Source organism: Sardina pilchardus, chromosome 21, assembly GCF_963854185.1.
Source record: "Sardina pilchardus chromosome 21, fSarPil1.1, whole genome shotgun sequence".
NCBI classification, from domain to species: domain Eukaryota; kingdom Metazoa; phylum Chordata; class Actinopteri; order Clupeiformes; family Clupeidae; genus Sardina; species Sardina pilchardus.
Window position 1 is genome coordinate 11,190,587 of NC_085014.1, and position 15,000 is coordinate 11,205,586.

The 15,000-nt window shown below is 44.1% G+C and overlaps 2 protein-coding genes across 2 annotated transcripts in view; both read left to right on the forward strand.

Moving 5' to 3' along the window:
• The window catches only part of mmp17b (matrix metallopeptidase 17b), a gene marked incomplete at its 5' end in the record, with an annotated part of 8,911 nt that extends 6,133 nt beyond the window's left edge, over positions 1-2,778 (forward strand). The window contains 3 exons of the mRNA XM_062524581.1: positions 49-198; positions 1,372-1,665; positions 2,108-2,778. Coding sequence (XP_062380565.1) covers positions 49-198; positions 1,372-1,665; positions 2,108-2,532 — 869 coding nt within the window. The remainder of the gene's footprint in view (positions 1-48; positions 199-1,371; positions 1,666-2,107) is intronic.
• Positions 2,779-3,388: 610 nt separating this feature from the next.
• The window catches only part of zgc:154054 (Alpha-1,3-mannosyl-glycoprotein 4-beta-N-acetylglucosaminyltransferase B-like), a 17,113-nt gene continuing 5,501 nt past the window's right edge, over positions 3,389-15,000 (forward strand). Inside the window, exons 1-11 of the mRNA XM_062524014.1 lie at positions 3,389-3,671; positions 4,586-4,735; positions 5,457-5,591; positions 6,913-7,046; positions 7,174-7,220; positions 7,994-8,107; positions 8,394-8,469; positions 10,060-10,174; positions 11,638-11,768; positions 11,918-12,025; positions 12,854-13,047. Coding sequence (XP_062379998.1) covers positions 3,590-3,671; positions 4,586-4,735; positions 5,457-5,591; positions 6,913-7,046; positions 7,174-7,220; positions 7,994-8,107; positions 8,394-8,469; positions 10,060-10,174; positions 11,638-11,768; positions 11,918-12,025; positions 12,854-13,047 — 1,286 coding nt within the window. The 5' untranslated portion in view covers positions 3,389-3,589. The remainder of the gene's footprint in view (positions 3,672-4,585; positions 4,736-5,456; positions 5,592-6,912; positions 7,047-7,173; positions 7,221-7,993; positions 8,108-8,393; positions 8,470-10,059; positions 10,175-11,637; positions 11,769-11,917; positions 12,026-12,853; positions 13,048-15,000) is intronic.

Here is a 15,000-nt window from a genome sequence, read left to right on the forward strand (position 1 = left end):
TCCTCATCCTCTGATAATCACGATCTGTGACCTCTGCTGTCCCCTCAGGTCTGAGCATGTGGCGGGTGAGTCGTGGGGGTCTGGTGTCGGGCAGGGCCGTGTCTGCGCGGCGGCTGTGGGGAGCTCTTCCTCCTACCCTCACCTCGGTCAGCGCCGTGCTGGAGAGACACTCGGACCACGCCATCGTCTTCATCAGTGGTGAGTGACACACTCTATTTTCATATCTCTTCCACTTTCACTCTCTCTACGCACATACACACATGCATTATGTCTCATTTATGGGCCTCATTTTCCAGAATTTACATATTATGCTCAGAGAGACATATTTATATCCCCCCCCCCCCCCACACACCCCCGACCATATCAATGTTCAAAGTGAAAATAAGTTGAGGAAATATTCAAAAGATTTGGTCATGCAACATTTGCATGTCTGCTTTCTGGGAATTCTCTCATATAAGATCACCTCTGCAGTCCCTTTCACTAATGGGTGCAGTTGATTTGGTTTGAATATTGTTTACAGGGTTGTATGGAGCTACAGTATGACACAAAGGCATTCTCTGTAAGTTTATGGAATATTTGCTCAACAACATCTGGACTTATTTCCTGTCTTTACATATCACATTGCCCTTTTCTGTTTTTTTTTTTCTGGTTAGATGCAAACTGCAAACTGCATGTCGATGCAAACTGCATGTCGTTGTCTTTGGACTTGTACTTTGCACAATGACAATAAAGTTGAATGCAATCTAATCTATATCCATGCGCCATTGGGCTCAGTAATTTATGGGTTCCATTAAGCCCTAAAGAACCATTGTGCCTACAGGGATTGAAAAGACAGGTGATAAGAGAGAGGGTGGGGGGGGTGGGGGTGAGGTCAAAGATCTTTCATTACTGACAGGATAGAGAAACATAAAGCATCTCTATGGAAGCAAACTTCAAACAGTTCCTGTCTGCTTAAAGAGGTGTGTCGCAAAGTCGTCATAGTGGAATATCGATCTCTGTCGGATTGGCAAGCAGTTCAGTTCGAATGTAACGTCACTTTCTACAGTAGGTCTGCTTAAAGACGGATTTCGCCCCCCCTCCCCTTTGTGAAAACAGAACGCGGAAACGTTTGCACCTCTTTAACCCTCTCTGGTGAGGTTGCTCCTCTCCTCCTCCATTCTTCCCTCCAACCATTCTGTCAGAAACCTAATCATGTCACTCCATCATTATTAATCAATAAACAGAGACCTAATAAACACACACAAACATAAAACACATCACATGGCGTACTAGCTGCTGCCGGCACCATACTCTCAACTCCTCAGTGCATCAGTGAGCTGGGCTGTGCTGGTAATGGCCTTGTCTCTCTTCTCTTGTGTCATCATCACGCAGACTCACAGGTCTGGCTTTTCAAGGAGCTCTCTCTGCAGGAGGGCTACCCTCGGCCCGCGTCCGACGTCACCTCGTCAGGAGAAGGCTCCGGCACCGGCGGGAGGCAGGGGCTCCTGTGGCACCCCGAGGAAGGAGCGGTGTGGGGAGACATGCCAGGGGAGACGGAACAGGAAGCAGGAAGAGACGGAGCAGGAGGAGGAGGAGGAGGAGGAAGAAGAGGAGAGGAGGAGCAGAGCGAGGTGTGGAGGGAGCTGATCCGTGCAGGGGTGAATGGAGTCATCACAGAAGATGATGGTAAAGACCATGGAGCAGTGTGTGTGTGTGTGTGTGTGTGTGTACGTACGTGTGTGTGTGTGTGTGTGTGTGTGTGTGTGTGTGTGTGTGTGTGTGTGTGTGTGTGTACGTGTGTGTGTGTGTGTGTGTGTGTGTGTGTGTCCATCTGGTTCACAAAATGAAAAACAAAAAAAAGTCAAACAAAAAATAGTATTAAATAGACAGGTGGACCCATTCTTAAAGACCTTAAAAGACTCAAGGAGCCAGGAACCAGATGGGGGATTTGGAACATGCCAAGATGTTGCTTTTTTGGACAGTTTAGCCATGATATTTCAGGAGAACGCACAATTCCGAGCGATATCCTTACACGTGGCCTCATCTTCTGCAACAAGCACTTTAAAATCATGCCTGTCGCCTACACAAACCATGCTTAATTATTTAATTTTCACTGTACCTGTTTTAGGATCTACGTACCTCTTCAAAGAAAGCTCCTATTGGAAGTTCACCCACCCAGGCTCTGCCCCCGAGGTGGGTTATCCACGCTCTCTGGCCACTGATTGGCTGGACTGCCCTGCGCCGTCCTCGACACTCCACGACCAGGACGACCTCTCCCTGACCCTGCCTGGCGACCGGCAGGAGTTTCGTGAGCGGCACGAGGAGCGCGGGACCTCTGTGGAGGAGCTGGACAATAGAGACAGCGCTGATCAGATCCGGCTGCGGGGCAGACACAGACACAAGGGCGGCCACTCGGACAGAGACTTGACCAGAGACAGCCCGCTCTACTGGACCTGTCCTTGTCTGAATAGGGCACCAGGGCGTGATGCAGCGCTGCCACTAATGATCCAGAACCTCCTCTGGGTGCTATGCCTTGTCACTGTCGTCTGGTGATGGCCAGGGTGACCTTAATGTATTTATGGGAAAGTGATGCAGTGTGACATTTTCTGTATCTCCCTCTGGTTTTACACAAACGTTCAGAAACACATGAAATGTTTTCAGTAAATTTGTCATGTTTTTGTGATGGATCATGTCTTCCACTTGGATTTTATTTAAACCAATGTTGAATGTAGGCTATTGTCTGTTTCAATACCCCCCCCCCCTCCATCCAACCATTAGAACCATGAAATCATTTCTCCAGTTTCTATCAATATTTATTTATCCGTAAGCCCAGGATTTACTGTAAACATGTTATCATGTAAATAAAAACATCTCTTTAATATTACTGTTTATTATAATGAGACCCCTTGAGTTTTATTATACTTATTTGCACACATTCTGATGCAGACTGTAAGTTGTGTGAAAGGTCTATTGAAAATGAGTGTCAGCCGTTAGATCATACAGTAGATAGGCCTCAGGCTAGGTGTCACGGTTAACAACTTTGACGTGCCACAGTTCCCTTCACGTCGCATTAATGCAGTCATTTGTGTAAAAGAAACCAAATTAAGTCAGACCGAAATAAGTCGAATGCACCTGTAGCCCTAGGCTATATAGCTCTGAGCAATCTGTTTAGTTTAAGACACTTCACTGTCACTAACAGAGAATATTACAGGCTATAGCCTATGTTTAAAAGTTATTACACGCCGTTGGGTGCACATTTGCAATTAGCCTTTGCATTGTGTAGATCAACTGTTCTAACCACTTCAGTCGGCTTGTTCAACAGGTACTGTGGGAGGGAGGAGCAGCAGGGGAGGAGGCGTAGGCTACTTCGGCATTTTCAGTAGCCTAGTTAAAAGGAAGGTGTAATTTGAGTGTTTTACTTATACCTACTTGGACATAATGACAGTCCTGTCTGGACTTACTTTGTCGTTTTTAAAACGTTGTTGTCAGTAGCCTAGGCCAGCCAACCATCGTTCCAAACAAATGATGTTAATTGAACAATAGGCTATTGATTTGTTTTGGCTAGAAGTAGCCCAGGACCGTCTGAGTTTCATTACGCACGTGGAATGCGATGAGGCTCAACCATGGCACATTGCTAATTGTTTTCTGCATTGGAAGTTTATTTGTGATCTCTTGGCATTCCGCTCAAAGAGGTGAGTGTACCGATTCCAGACGGTCTGACCGGAGATGAAAGAAACCGTGACATCTGACTCAGCTTGAGTCGCTACAGATATATATATATATAGGCTATATATATATATATATATATTTTTTTTTTTTTTAAATATATATATTATATATATATATATATATATATATATATATTAAAATATGAATAAAGCTTGTTTTACTCTGTATTTAGTCAGCATGACCTGTTAGGTACACACACAGGCGCTTTGGCTAATTGATTAAGTACATTTAGACTAATAAATTAGCCAATTCTGTCTAGTGTGTATTTGGCCATCTAAGTTAATACCCTAATGGTATAGCAGAGCCATCTACAGTATTGCTCTGGAGCCAAGCTTAACGAGCGATAATAGGCGTAGGACTGTGGATCCACTTAGACATGGCTTATTCAAATTTAAAAGACGATGACATAGCTTAACATAACTAAATACTAGCCTATTGTTTACACCAGACTCCTCATTGAAGGCAAATCTTAGCGGATCCAACTGTCAGAATCACAAGGAGTAAATGATTACAGTGGTCTGAGGGAAGACTGCTATAAATAAAGGCTGTATATTATGATGTAGGCTATTAAACTTTATATCAACTTGTCATCCTTCTGTTTGAGTGAAAGGTTGTACAACAGAAACAAAAACGTTGAGGACAGTAGCATGTTGATGTGCGTGTTAGATTAATCATGTTCAAACCTGCAATTGAGCCAGTGTGCTATACGCAATTAAATAGCTTACTCTTACTTTTTTTCTGTAAGGATTGTCTATTTTGCCTTTTCTATAGGCTTCTTTTAGGCTACGTTGTACTATTCAAAGTACGCCCTCACATAATGTTAATGATCTATAGACTATTTTCTCCTTGTCCATAAACCCTCCTTTCGTCTTTATAGATCACACTTCAAGACAGGTGGACTTTGCCGGACTGTTTGAGCGACTAGAGCAAGCGGAGCACCAAGCAGCCGAGCTGACCACCGAGCTCACTTCAGTCCTGTCACGTCTCCATAATGCCACCACCAACACCAACTCTAGCCACGCTAAGGGTGAGGGCTTATTTGCAAGGTGCTTGACTGTGTTCTGAGACCCCAATGCCGCAGCAAAACAGGTTCAAATTTCAAAGTGGGCTGACAAGACGTTTCCCAAAGTTGAGATGAGGTTTCAAAGGGGAGCGGTAGTTGTGCGGTGGTTTCATTGCTTACGGGGACGAGACCTGGCAATCACCATAGTAGCCTATTAAACTCAATCTTTTAAGATTGAACATTAGACTGGGGGGTCTTTGCTTTATTTCTACTGCACAAGAGGGGTGATCATTTCATTGGGCATAGTTCAAATGACTCTGACACTCTGTAGCCTACGCTTGGATAGTCGTACAACCAGTCAGACCAACGATCGGGTGCACCTGGTGGATAAGCCAGTTTGTGATGGACCCACCAATGAGCAGGTTTCCAGCCTGAGCTGCAGGGCAAAATCCAAATCGCAGGCAGAACAGTTTGGGTTTACCCAGTATAGACGAGACCTGCCTTTGGGACATTTGAAGCTTGAAAGACCAGTGCCCCTCCCTACCAGAGAGGGTTAAAGCGGAGTCAGTAATGAAGGATCTTAGTCCCTATACCCTTATCAATTTAAAAATCATTCATAATTCAAAAACTATTTCATCGTTAGCTTTGCTTGACAAACATGCTTGTCATTGTTAAATCCCTCAAATTGTTTGCGTCCTCTAACTGACTCTTTTTTTTTTCTTGTCACTCAACATTTTTCTTGTAGACGAGGAGCTGAAAGATGTGAACGTATCGAGCTGTGTTGCCTCTCAGGCCAACACCCTTTTTTACCTGCCACATCTGCAAGGACAACAGGATGGCCTCGTGGCTAATGTGTTCTTGGGAAAGGCTCGCTCTGGAGGTCAGTGCAATTACACAGCTTCACCAACAGAGACAATATTAGGAACTGTAGAAAAGCATGCAGAGAGCGCAAACCTCCGCCAAGCGAAAACATGGATCTAGACGGTGATACGGATCACTCCCAATATGTAATAGTTTCTTCCTTGGGTCATTTCAGATCTTCCCTGAAATCCATCCATAACTTTTTGAGTTATCTTGCGAACAGACAAACAAACAAACAAACAAACAAACAAGCCGACAGAAACAAACCCAGATGAAAACATAACCTCCTTGGTGGAGGTAATAACAATGCTGATTATCATCTAGGTTATTTCAAGACACCAGAATTACCTCCTCTCCAGTATAATAGTAGCCTGGATGCCAGACCGAAGTTTAGCCCCGCCTCCATTCTTTTTCGTTAGGCTAGCAAACTGAGGGAATGATGCACGACCTTTCAAACATGACTGGTTTTCTAAAGATACAAAGCTTAATGCTAATTGGTGAAGTGTCCCTTTAAGTTTAAGAGCTTCTTAACGAATCAGGGAAACTGGCCAATAGCTAGACAAGGTTCACTGGGAGATTTTTACAACCGATGTCATAATTTAAGTAGATATTCTCTCTGACAATGTGCTAGACTGTTCATGTCCTGGTACAGGAAGTCGAATGGAGGGAACCACCTGCTCCTTATACTGAGGACCGTGTAGAGATAGATAATCCTAAAGAGTAAATATGGTGAAAGTACGAACTCCACAGACTATGTAGGCTATTTAGCGAAAGACCTCTGCCGGAAAGTGTGCAGACCTTATATGAAACTGTCATTAGATTACTCATATATATTGCATGGTTTGTAAGTTACATACAGTGATCCTATGGCTTAGTATAATAGACAGAACACACACACACACACACACACACACACACACATACACACACACACACACACACACACACACACACACACACACACACACACACGTGCACAGCTCCTACCATAACATTAGGCTAAAAGTGTTTAAAAGCGTTATCCTATGAATCCTATGAATGTCGATCCCCATAGTCCTTTGTGAGTTCAGTGTATGTTCTCCAAAAAGCTGTCCTGGCTCTGTAGGCTAAAAGACGAGCAAGCCAGCGGCTTTAAACTATTCGAGCCATTTCACACAAGAGCATGTACCGGAAATGTTATCAGCTGTTGAAGTGAAATTCATTCAAATTGTAACTGCCAGAATTGTGTGCCTTATCCTTAAACATCTCTCTCTCTCTCTCTCTCTCTCTCTCTCTCTCTCTCTCTCTCTCTCTCTCTCTCTCTCTCTCTCTCTCTCTCTCTCGTGTGTGTTATGTTACAGTGTCACTGGTGTTGGGTATCCCTACAGTCCGCAGACAGAAGCAGAGTTACTTGGTGAACACCGTAGCATCTCTCCTCTATGACCTTTCACCCCAGCAGAAGAGTGACATGGTCATCATCATCTTTGTGGCTGAGGTAACCAATGGCACATGCCTCTGCGGCAAAGGAATGCAGAATTTCAACATTCAACACCTCTGAATATTGTGTGTGTTTGTGTGTTTGTGTGTGTGTGTGGCTGTGTGTGGGTGTGTGTGTCCCACAGTCAGACCAACAATTTGTCAGGAGTGTGGCTGATGAGATACAAGAAAAGTAAGTGTTTTGAGGTTTTGATTGTACTATCATAATGTAGGCTACTGTGGTTGTCATTTTAAATGGATCACACAAATACCTTAATATGTCTAGTGCTGAGGTTGGTTGCCTGTGATCACTTGTGCTCTATGTTTTGCACTTAGTCTTATATGTATCATTAAGCAATAAGCCACTCGAGTCCATGGGTTATACTGTATAATCGAACAGTTAAGGGCCGTTGTTAGGCACGACGCGAAACGGAGAGATGGGATGGGATTAGGAAATGACCGCAGGTCGGAATCGAACCTGGGTCCCCGTGGGCACTCGGGCTCGTACATGGCACGAGCGGCTGTAGCCTGTTGTGCCACAGCGTCCCCAGGATTAGTCATTAGAGCTATACTCATTGATCACGCCTCTTGTGCAGTAGAAATACAGCGCAGACTCCCCAGAGTGATGGTCCATCTCAAAAGATTGAGCTTAGTCAGGTGATAGCCAGGCTACTGTTGACATCCTTATATACAGAATAGAATAGAATATATACTTTTTTGATCCCGTGAGGGAAATTCGTTTCTCTGCATTTAACCCAATTTAACCGAATTAGTGAACACACACAGCACACACACAGTGAGGTGAATCACACACTAACCCGGAGCACTGAGCTGCCTGCCCAACCAGCAGAGCTCGGGGAGCAGTGAGGGGTTAGCTGCATGACGAATCACATACTTCTGTGGGTGCGACACACATTGTGTGTGAGTGTATTGAATGTATTGACACCTGTGTAAATCTCTCCACAGTTTCCCAGAGGATGTCCATTCTGGACTTGTAGAAGTGGTCTCCCCACCTTCCAGTTTCTATCCAGACTTCTCTGTGCTCAAGAGCACCTTTGGAGACTCCATAGACAGAGTGAAGTAAGAAGCTGCTGCGCTTATAACATATTGTGATGGCAGACTATTACCGGTATATCCTACGCATTATGTGCTTGGATGGGTGCTCAGAGAGTGTGTAAACCAAAGAGCTTTAGGTCCTTTGGTGTTGTACTGCTGGAGCCTAAGATGGTGACGGGCCACACCTTTATTGTTTATTTACATTGTTATTCACAGTTTAAAAAATAAAATAACAAAAAAACAACACCCCTCCTCCAGGTCAGCAGTGTGTGTGTGTAATGTCAGGTTTGTTTGTTTGCTTTTTTCCTAGGTGGAGAACGAAGCAGAATTTGGATTTCAGTTTCCTCATGATGTACGCCCAGCCGAAGGGGACCTTCTATGTTCAGGTAAGCGAGCTGATAAAACATCATCAATGATTAATCGAAGAGTAGAGTCTCATCTCCCGTCAGCGCCACCCTATTTACATTGTGCTGTTGTCATGTCAGCACAATTGTTATGTTCTCACAAAAAAGTGAATATTTAGGCTGGGTGAACCGGACCCTGCCTGACCTGCTGGCGATTTCGGATTTTGCCTGGCAGCTCAGGCTGGAAACCTGCACGTATATCTCTCCTGCTCGCTCCTCTGTCCACAACCTTTTAACTAGCTTATCCAAAAGGCGCACCCGGGTTCGTTGGTCTGATTGGTTGAAGGACTATCCAAAAGCGTACTGAGTCATTTGAACTATGTCCATTGATCCTCATGCCTCTTGTGCAGTAGAAATAGTGTGCAGATTCCCCAAACTATTCGAATGTTCAATCTTAAAAGACTGAGCTTAGTATGGTGAACCAAATTATGGCCAGGATTCTATTTGTAGCCGGGCCTCGGAGCCGGGATAATAATTGTCTACCAGTAGGGCACAAGCACTAGAAGACATTGTTTTAATTTAACTGAAATAAAAGTGCTCTTCTTAATATTTTATATTGTTGGTTGGTTACCATTAAAGACCCCCCAAATTTCAGTGCCCATCAGTCCCAACATTTAGCAATATATTCAAACAGTCCAAAAGTAAATGAAATCCCAAACCAAACTGAAAATCTTCTACTTTTGATAGTGTGCCACTCCAAATGAAACCGAAACCAATTTCTGACAATTTACAGGAAATGTTGAGCAATGTTGGCCCATTCAAAGAGTAAAGTAAACTTTAATTGAAAGAGTAAAATGTTTGTACGGAAACCTAAAGTAGGGTTCAGACCAAAGATTCCCGACGAGACGAGCCGCAACGTTCTAAAACCTTGCGACTGCGACTCAACATGTTTAGTGCTCTGCGACGGCTTGCAACTACGTGCAACTTGTAATTCACACCGCTGCAACTCCGTCTCGTCGCGTCGGGAATCTTTGGTGTGAATTGGGCTTAATAAGAGATAAAGGCCTGCCTCGAATACAAGCCTGCCCGAATAAAGGCCTGTAGAATAGATTAGATTAAACTTTGTCATTGTGCAGAGTACAAGTACAAAGACAACGAAATGCAGTTAGACAATGAGATGGATAGATGAATAATACATTTGATTGATTTTCGCTGGTATTGTTTGGTTGGCACTTCTCTTTTTTTGTCTGTTGTTGGGGGCTATGCAGCGAAGCTACGAAGTGCTACATTTTCTTTTTATTCTTCCGGCATCGGAGTCCATGGCCTATAGAACTGTCTGGTATACTTTGTATATCACATTGCACTTATTTTCTGCTTTTTTGCATTTCTGGTTAGACGCAAACTGCATTTCGTAGCAAACTGCATGTCTCTGTACTTGTACTCTACACAATGATAATAAAGTTGAATCTAATGTAATCTAATCTAACTTACTTGTTATTTCTCTGTGACTAGTTAAATCAATTTTGAACATTTATCTGCCTTGGCTGTGTGACTGTGCATGCTTGATGGTGAATGGCTACTGATACAGTATTTGCATGACTGTATTTGGGACTGTTTTGTTTGTGTGATCAGCTGGAGGATGACCTTGTGGCTAAGCTGGGCTACTCTGATGCGATGAAGACGTTTGCTACGGGGCTGGTGTCAGAGCAGTGGCTCTACCTGGAGTTCTCTCAGCTGGGCTTCATCGGTCAGTGTGCTCTCCGGTTCTCTTACACACAGCTTTGGTTCTCCTATACCCAACTCTGTTCTCGCCTGTTCTTATGTTCTTATACCCAGCTCCATTCTCTTACTCTCCGCTTTGGTTCTCCTATACCCAACTCTGTTCTCTCCCGTTCTCACCCTCCCTTCTCAGTTCTCTCCCGTTCTCACCCTCCCATCTCGGTTCTCTCCTGTTCTCATCGTCCCATGGCGGTTCCCTCCTGTTCACTTCCACCCAGCTCCGTTCTGTTTTGCTCTCGTATACCCAGCTTGGTTCTCTCCTGTTCCTGTTCTCGTATACCCAGCTTGGTTCTCTCCTGTTCCTGTTCTCGTATACCCAGCTTGGTTCTCTCCTGTTCCTGCTCTCGTATACCCAGCTTGGTTCTCTCCTCTTCTCCTCTGGCCAGCTTTGACCGGCTCTGCTTTTCCCAGTACACCTGTTTTGTATCCTCATATCTTCTCTCTTTTGTCTAAACTTGTTCTCAGAGATGGTCAAAAAGTATCGAGCAAAGCTACAAGCTACTCCACTCTAATCGAGCAATTTTTCATATTGATATTTGTTTCTTGAGGTCACAGAGTACTGTTAATATGAAAAAAAATTGGTAGCCATGCAGCTACAGTGGGGGCACTTTGGGGGCATGAACATGGGAGACACGTGAACATGCCCTCAGAGTGCAGCACAGTAGCTGTCTGGAAGCTCTAATTGTTTGTCTAATGTACTCAAGACCTCAAGAAACACAGATCCATGTGAAAATGAAAGTGGCTATATTGTATGGAGTAGCTATTAGCTTTGCTCATTACATTTTGCCCTTCACTGCTTGTTCTCTTACTTGCCATCCTCACATTAGTACAAGAGACTGTTTGACTTGAGGGGTTTCATATTGACATATTCCCAGTGTTGAGTCACAGTGTCCGGTTATGATGTCTGGCAGAATCAATAGAGAGCTCCATTGTACAGATACAAATATATAGTTTTACACACACAGGCGCTGGTTACAGACCCGCTTGTCAGGCCGGGAGAATAAAGCGACGAAGGCGTGGGGCGTGGGATGGGGGGATGGATGAATGCATATCAGTATAAGTGTACGTATATACACACACGCACACATATGCTCACACACAAAACATATCTTGGGTGTTGGTCAGGTGAAGTACTGCAAGCAGACACCACGTTTAGAATTTGTACTTTTTTTTTATTGTGGATCTGTATTGACGGCTGGGGTGATAGGTGGAACGGTGTTGAATTCCATTTGTGTGGCTTAAACAGCAGATGTTTAAACACATGTATGTTCCCAGACACAGATATCCGTGTGTGTGTGTGTGTGTGTGTGTGTGTGTGTGTGTGTGTGTGTGTGTCTGGCTACTGCACAAGCACCTGTGATCTGCTGTCTGCAAAAGTCAACCTTTGATTTGAACTGCCTCTTTACATCTGTATTTGTGTGTGTATTCTAGGGAAATTGTTTAGGGCCTCCGATTTACCAATGATAGTTGAATTCTTCCTGATGTTCCATAAAGACAAGCCAATAGACTGGCTCTTGGATCACATTCTGTGGGTTAAAGTCTGCAACCCTGAAAAGAGCACAGTGAGTACACAACAAAGTCGTCGTAATCATGGAATTACCCAAGATGCAACTGCACTGTGGTTTCACTGTTCATAAAAGAGTCATCAATGCGTGTTTGTGCATTTAATTGAGGGGACTGTTTTTTTCTGGGTGTGCTCTTCTGTCTTCAGGCCGACTGCAACAAACAGAAAGACAAGATGAAGAGGAGGCATAAGCCATCACTGTTTCAGCATGTTGGGCTTCACTCTTCCCTTCCAGGGAAGATCCAAAAACTAAAAGTAAGTGGAACTTTTCTTATACTCGTAGGCATGAGTAATACACCCATATACCGGTAGCTGATGAGTAGTTTTCTGTCAGTTTTCTGGAAGTGCGAAAAAATGTGCGCACTCAAGGCAATCATGCTGAGGAGTGTCTATTGTGCAACACTCTGTTGCACTTCCACCCACCTTCCTACACGCACAACCAAAGCCTTGTCACGCTGTCACCCATACACACCCAAGCTCGCTCAGCAGCACATGCATCCTCACACACAGACAGACACACACACACACACACACACACACACACACACACACACACACACACACACACACAACCGCCCACCAACACAGATGCACTCACCTTCACATGCACCAAACCCAGCCAGACACACACCGCTTTAGACACAAACCCTCAGATTTTACATATTCTCACTCACTCACACATGCTTTACATGTATTTCACGCACAAACACACCTAACTTATGTCGATCACACACGCATGCAAAGAAACACAACCCACACACACACATACTGTATCGCATGCATAAACACATGCACACACAGACACACGCACACACACACACACACACATACTGTATCGCATACATAAACACATCTCACACACAGACACACATTCACTGTCAAATTTGAACGCCCTGTCACATGTCGATCACACACACATGCAAAGAAACACAACCCACACACACACACACACACACACACACACACACACACACACACACACACACACACACACACACACACACACACATATCGCATACATAAACACATCTCACACACAGACACACATTCACTGTCAAATTTGAATGCCCTGGCTGTCACCAGGACAAGGACTTTGGGAAGCAGCCGCTGTTTGTGCCGCATGTGAACCCCGCGGCGGAGCTGAGCGGCAGCCTGAAGCACTACCAGAGCCACACGCTGCGGAGGGCCTACCAGGGCCAGGACTTCTTCTGGGGCCTCACGCCCGTCGCCGGCGACTACATCCTCATTCGCTTCCACCAGCCGCAGAGAGTGCAAGGGTGGGTGAGGCTCTTACTGTACACACAAATGCCCGACACGCATGTGCTACTGTAATTTCCCTGCTATTAGCTGCGGCTTATACATTGACTTTGCCAACATGTCTTCAGCTATGAAGTTAATAGTCGGGGGTAGTTAATATGGTGTTAATATGGTTTTGTTTCTTTTAACTTGTGTAAAACACTGGCTTAAACACAATGTGAATAATACGCATGAAATGACTGTACATGTGTGTCCAGTTTGAGCATATGGACATACAGAGAGAGACTCACTCTCAGTCCGTGCACACACATACATTTACACATACACTTACCTTTGTATTGCCAAGTCAGTAATCACATGTTGGGCAATTAATGACCACATACACAAGAAAAGCAGGACCAGAATCATCTTTATCACATTCTCTTTCTCTCTCTCTCTCTCTCTCTCTCCCTCCCTCTCTGAGACATGCACACAGAGCCCCTGCCCTTTTTTTTCCAGAAAGCAGCTTCCGAGTCAAATACAAGTTTTTTTTTTAAAAGATTTAAGAAAGAAAAGAAAAGAAAGACCTAAAGATAAGAACCAGAAGCCAAAAGCACAATGGCGCACATTCACACAGACACACACACGCACACATACACTAGACGTAAGGGGGGGAGAGAGAACCAGAGAGAGAGAGAGAGAGAGAAAGAGAGAAGTTAGCTTACGTTCCTCTCTCACCCCTTCAGTCTTATTAAAGGAAATGAATGTTCTTGAACGTCATTATTTACCACGGTAAACATACAGGTTCATTTACTGCACTTACAGGGAAGCACTACAGATGAATTGACGTTTGTATAAACCACGTTATCATTACACAGATATGCAAATTAAGTAGGCCTAGTAAACTAACTAATGAATGCGCTACTTTGCACAAATGTTTGTCTAGGACTGCAGGTGAAGAGGACAAATAACTCTCACCATGGAACCAGTTAATTACTTTCATGAAGATATTTAATGTGGCGGCTCTGTGACGGCTCTTTGGCATGTAGGCGGTGACTTGAGTTCAGAGAGAGAGAGAGATAAGAAACACAGATAAGTCAGATTCTTGAAAACAAAACGCATGACCACATTGAGTGGCAGGCAGCAACATGACTCATTTGTGTCATGTGAGGAGGGAGGTACAGTATGCTAACAGCAACGTGCACCAGCGGCGTAGGATTGACCTAGTAAGTCGATCTGGTGTCTTTCACTGATATCATCAGAACCTGCTGTAATGCTATCATCACCCATCGTTGTACATTATCTGAAAAGTATTAGTTTGTCTTCCTGTTATTTCCTTCCTCTAGATCTTTATTTCCCTCTCCTCTTGTTCACAGAATCCTCTTCTCATCTCTCTCTCTCTCTGCTTTACTGGTAAATAGTCAACTTGGCCTTATTCAAAGTTGAGCTTTGACACATACTGCTTAGTTTATATACTATATTTTTTACTTAAATACTTTCACTTTAACCCTCTGGAATGGCCGCTGTATGGTTTTATTATATTATTAGTATAAAAAATTAAAGAGCTAAATGTCCTTTAATCTTTTTGAACAGCATATATGAGACAAGAGAATCAATTGAATTATATTTCAACCCCCAGTGGTTTTGAACTCCAGTTGATAAATTATTCACAAGTAGATCCCACGTATTTGCTGAAAGTTGAAATGAAACATGGTGTCCATGAAACATGTGACCACCTCGGGAACCAATCGCTGATGGGATAGCTCAGAACATTAGATTCCCTAGTCGCAACCAGGGGGTCAGGATTTGACTGATTAGCTTCGTCGATTAGCAAGGCACTTCCTCGTCGCCATTTTCCAGAAATACATCATGTCCGGTGCCGTTTTCCTCATGCTGATTGGTGCCTGTTCCACTCTCAGCTCATGCACGAGCTGAGTGTGGGCACGAGCTCTCCTTATGTACCTTACGTCAATCAGTAACCTGGCAGTTAATTG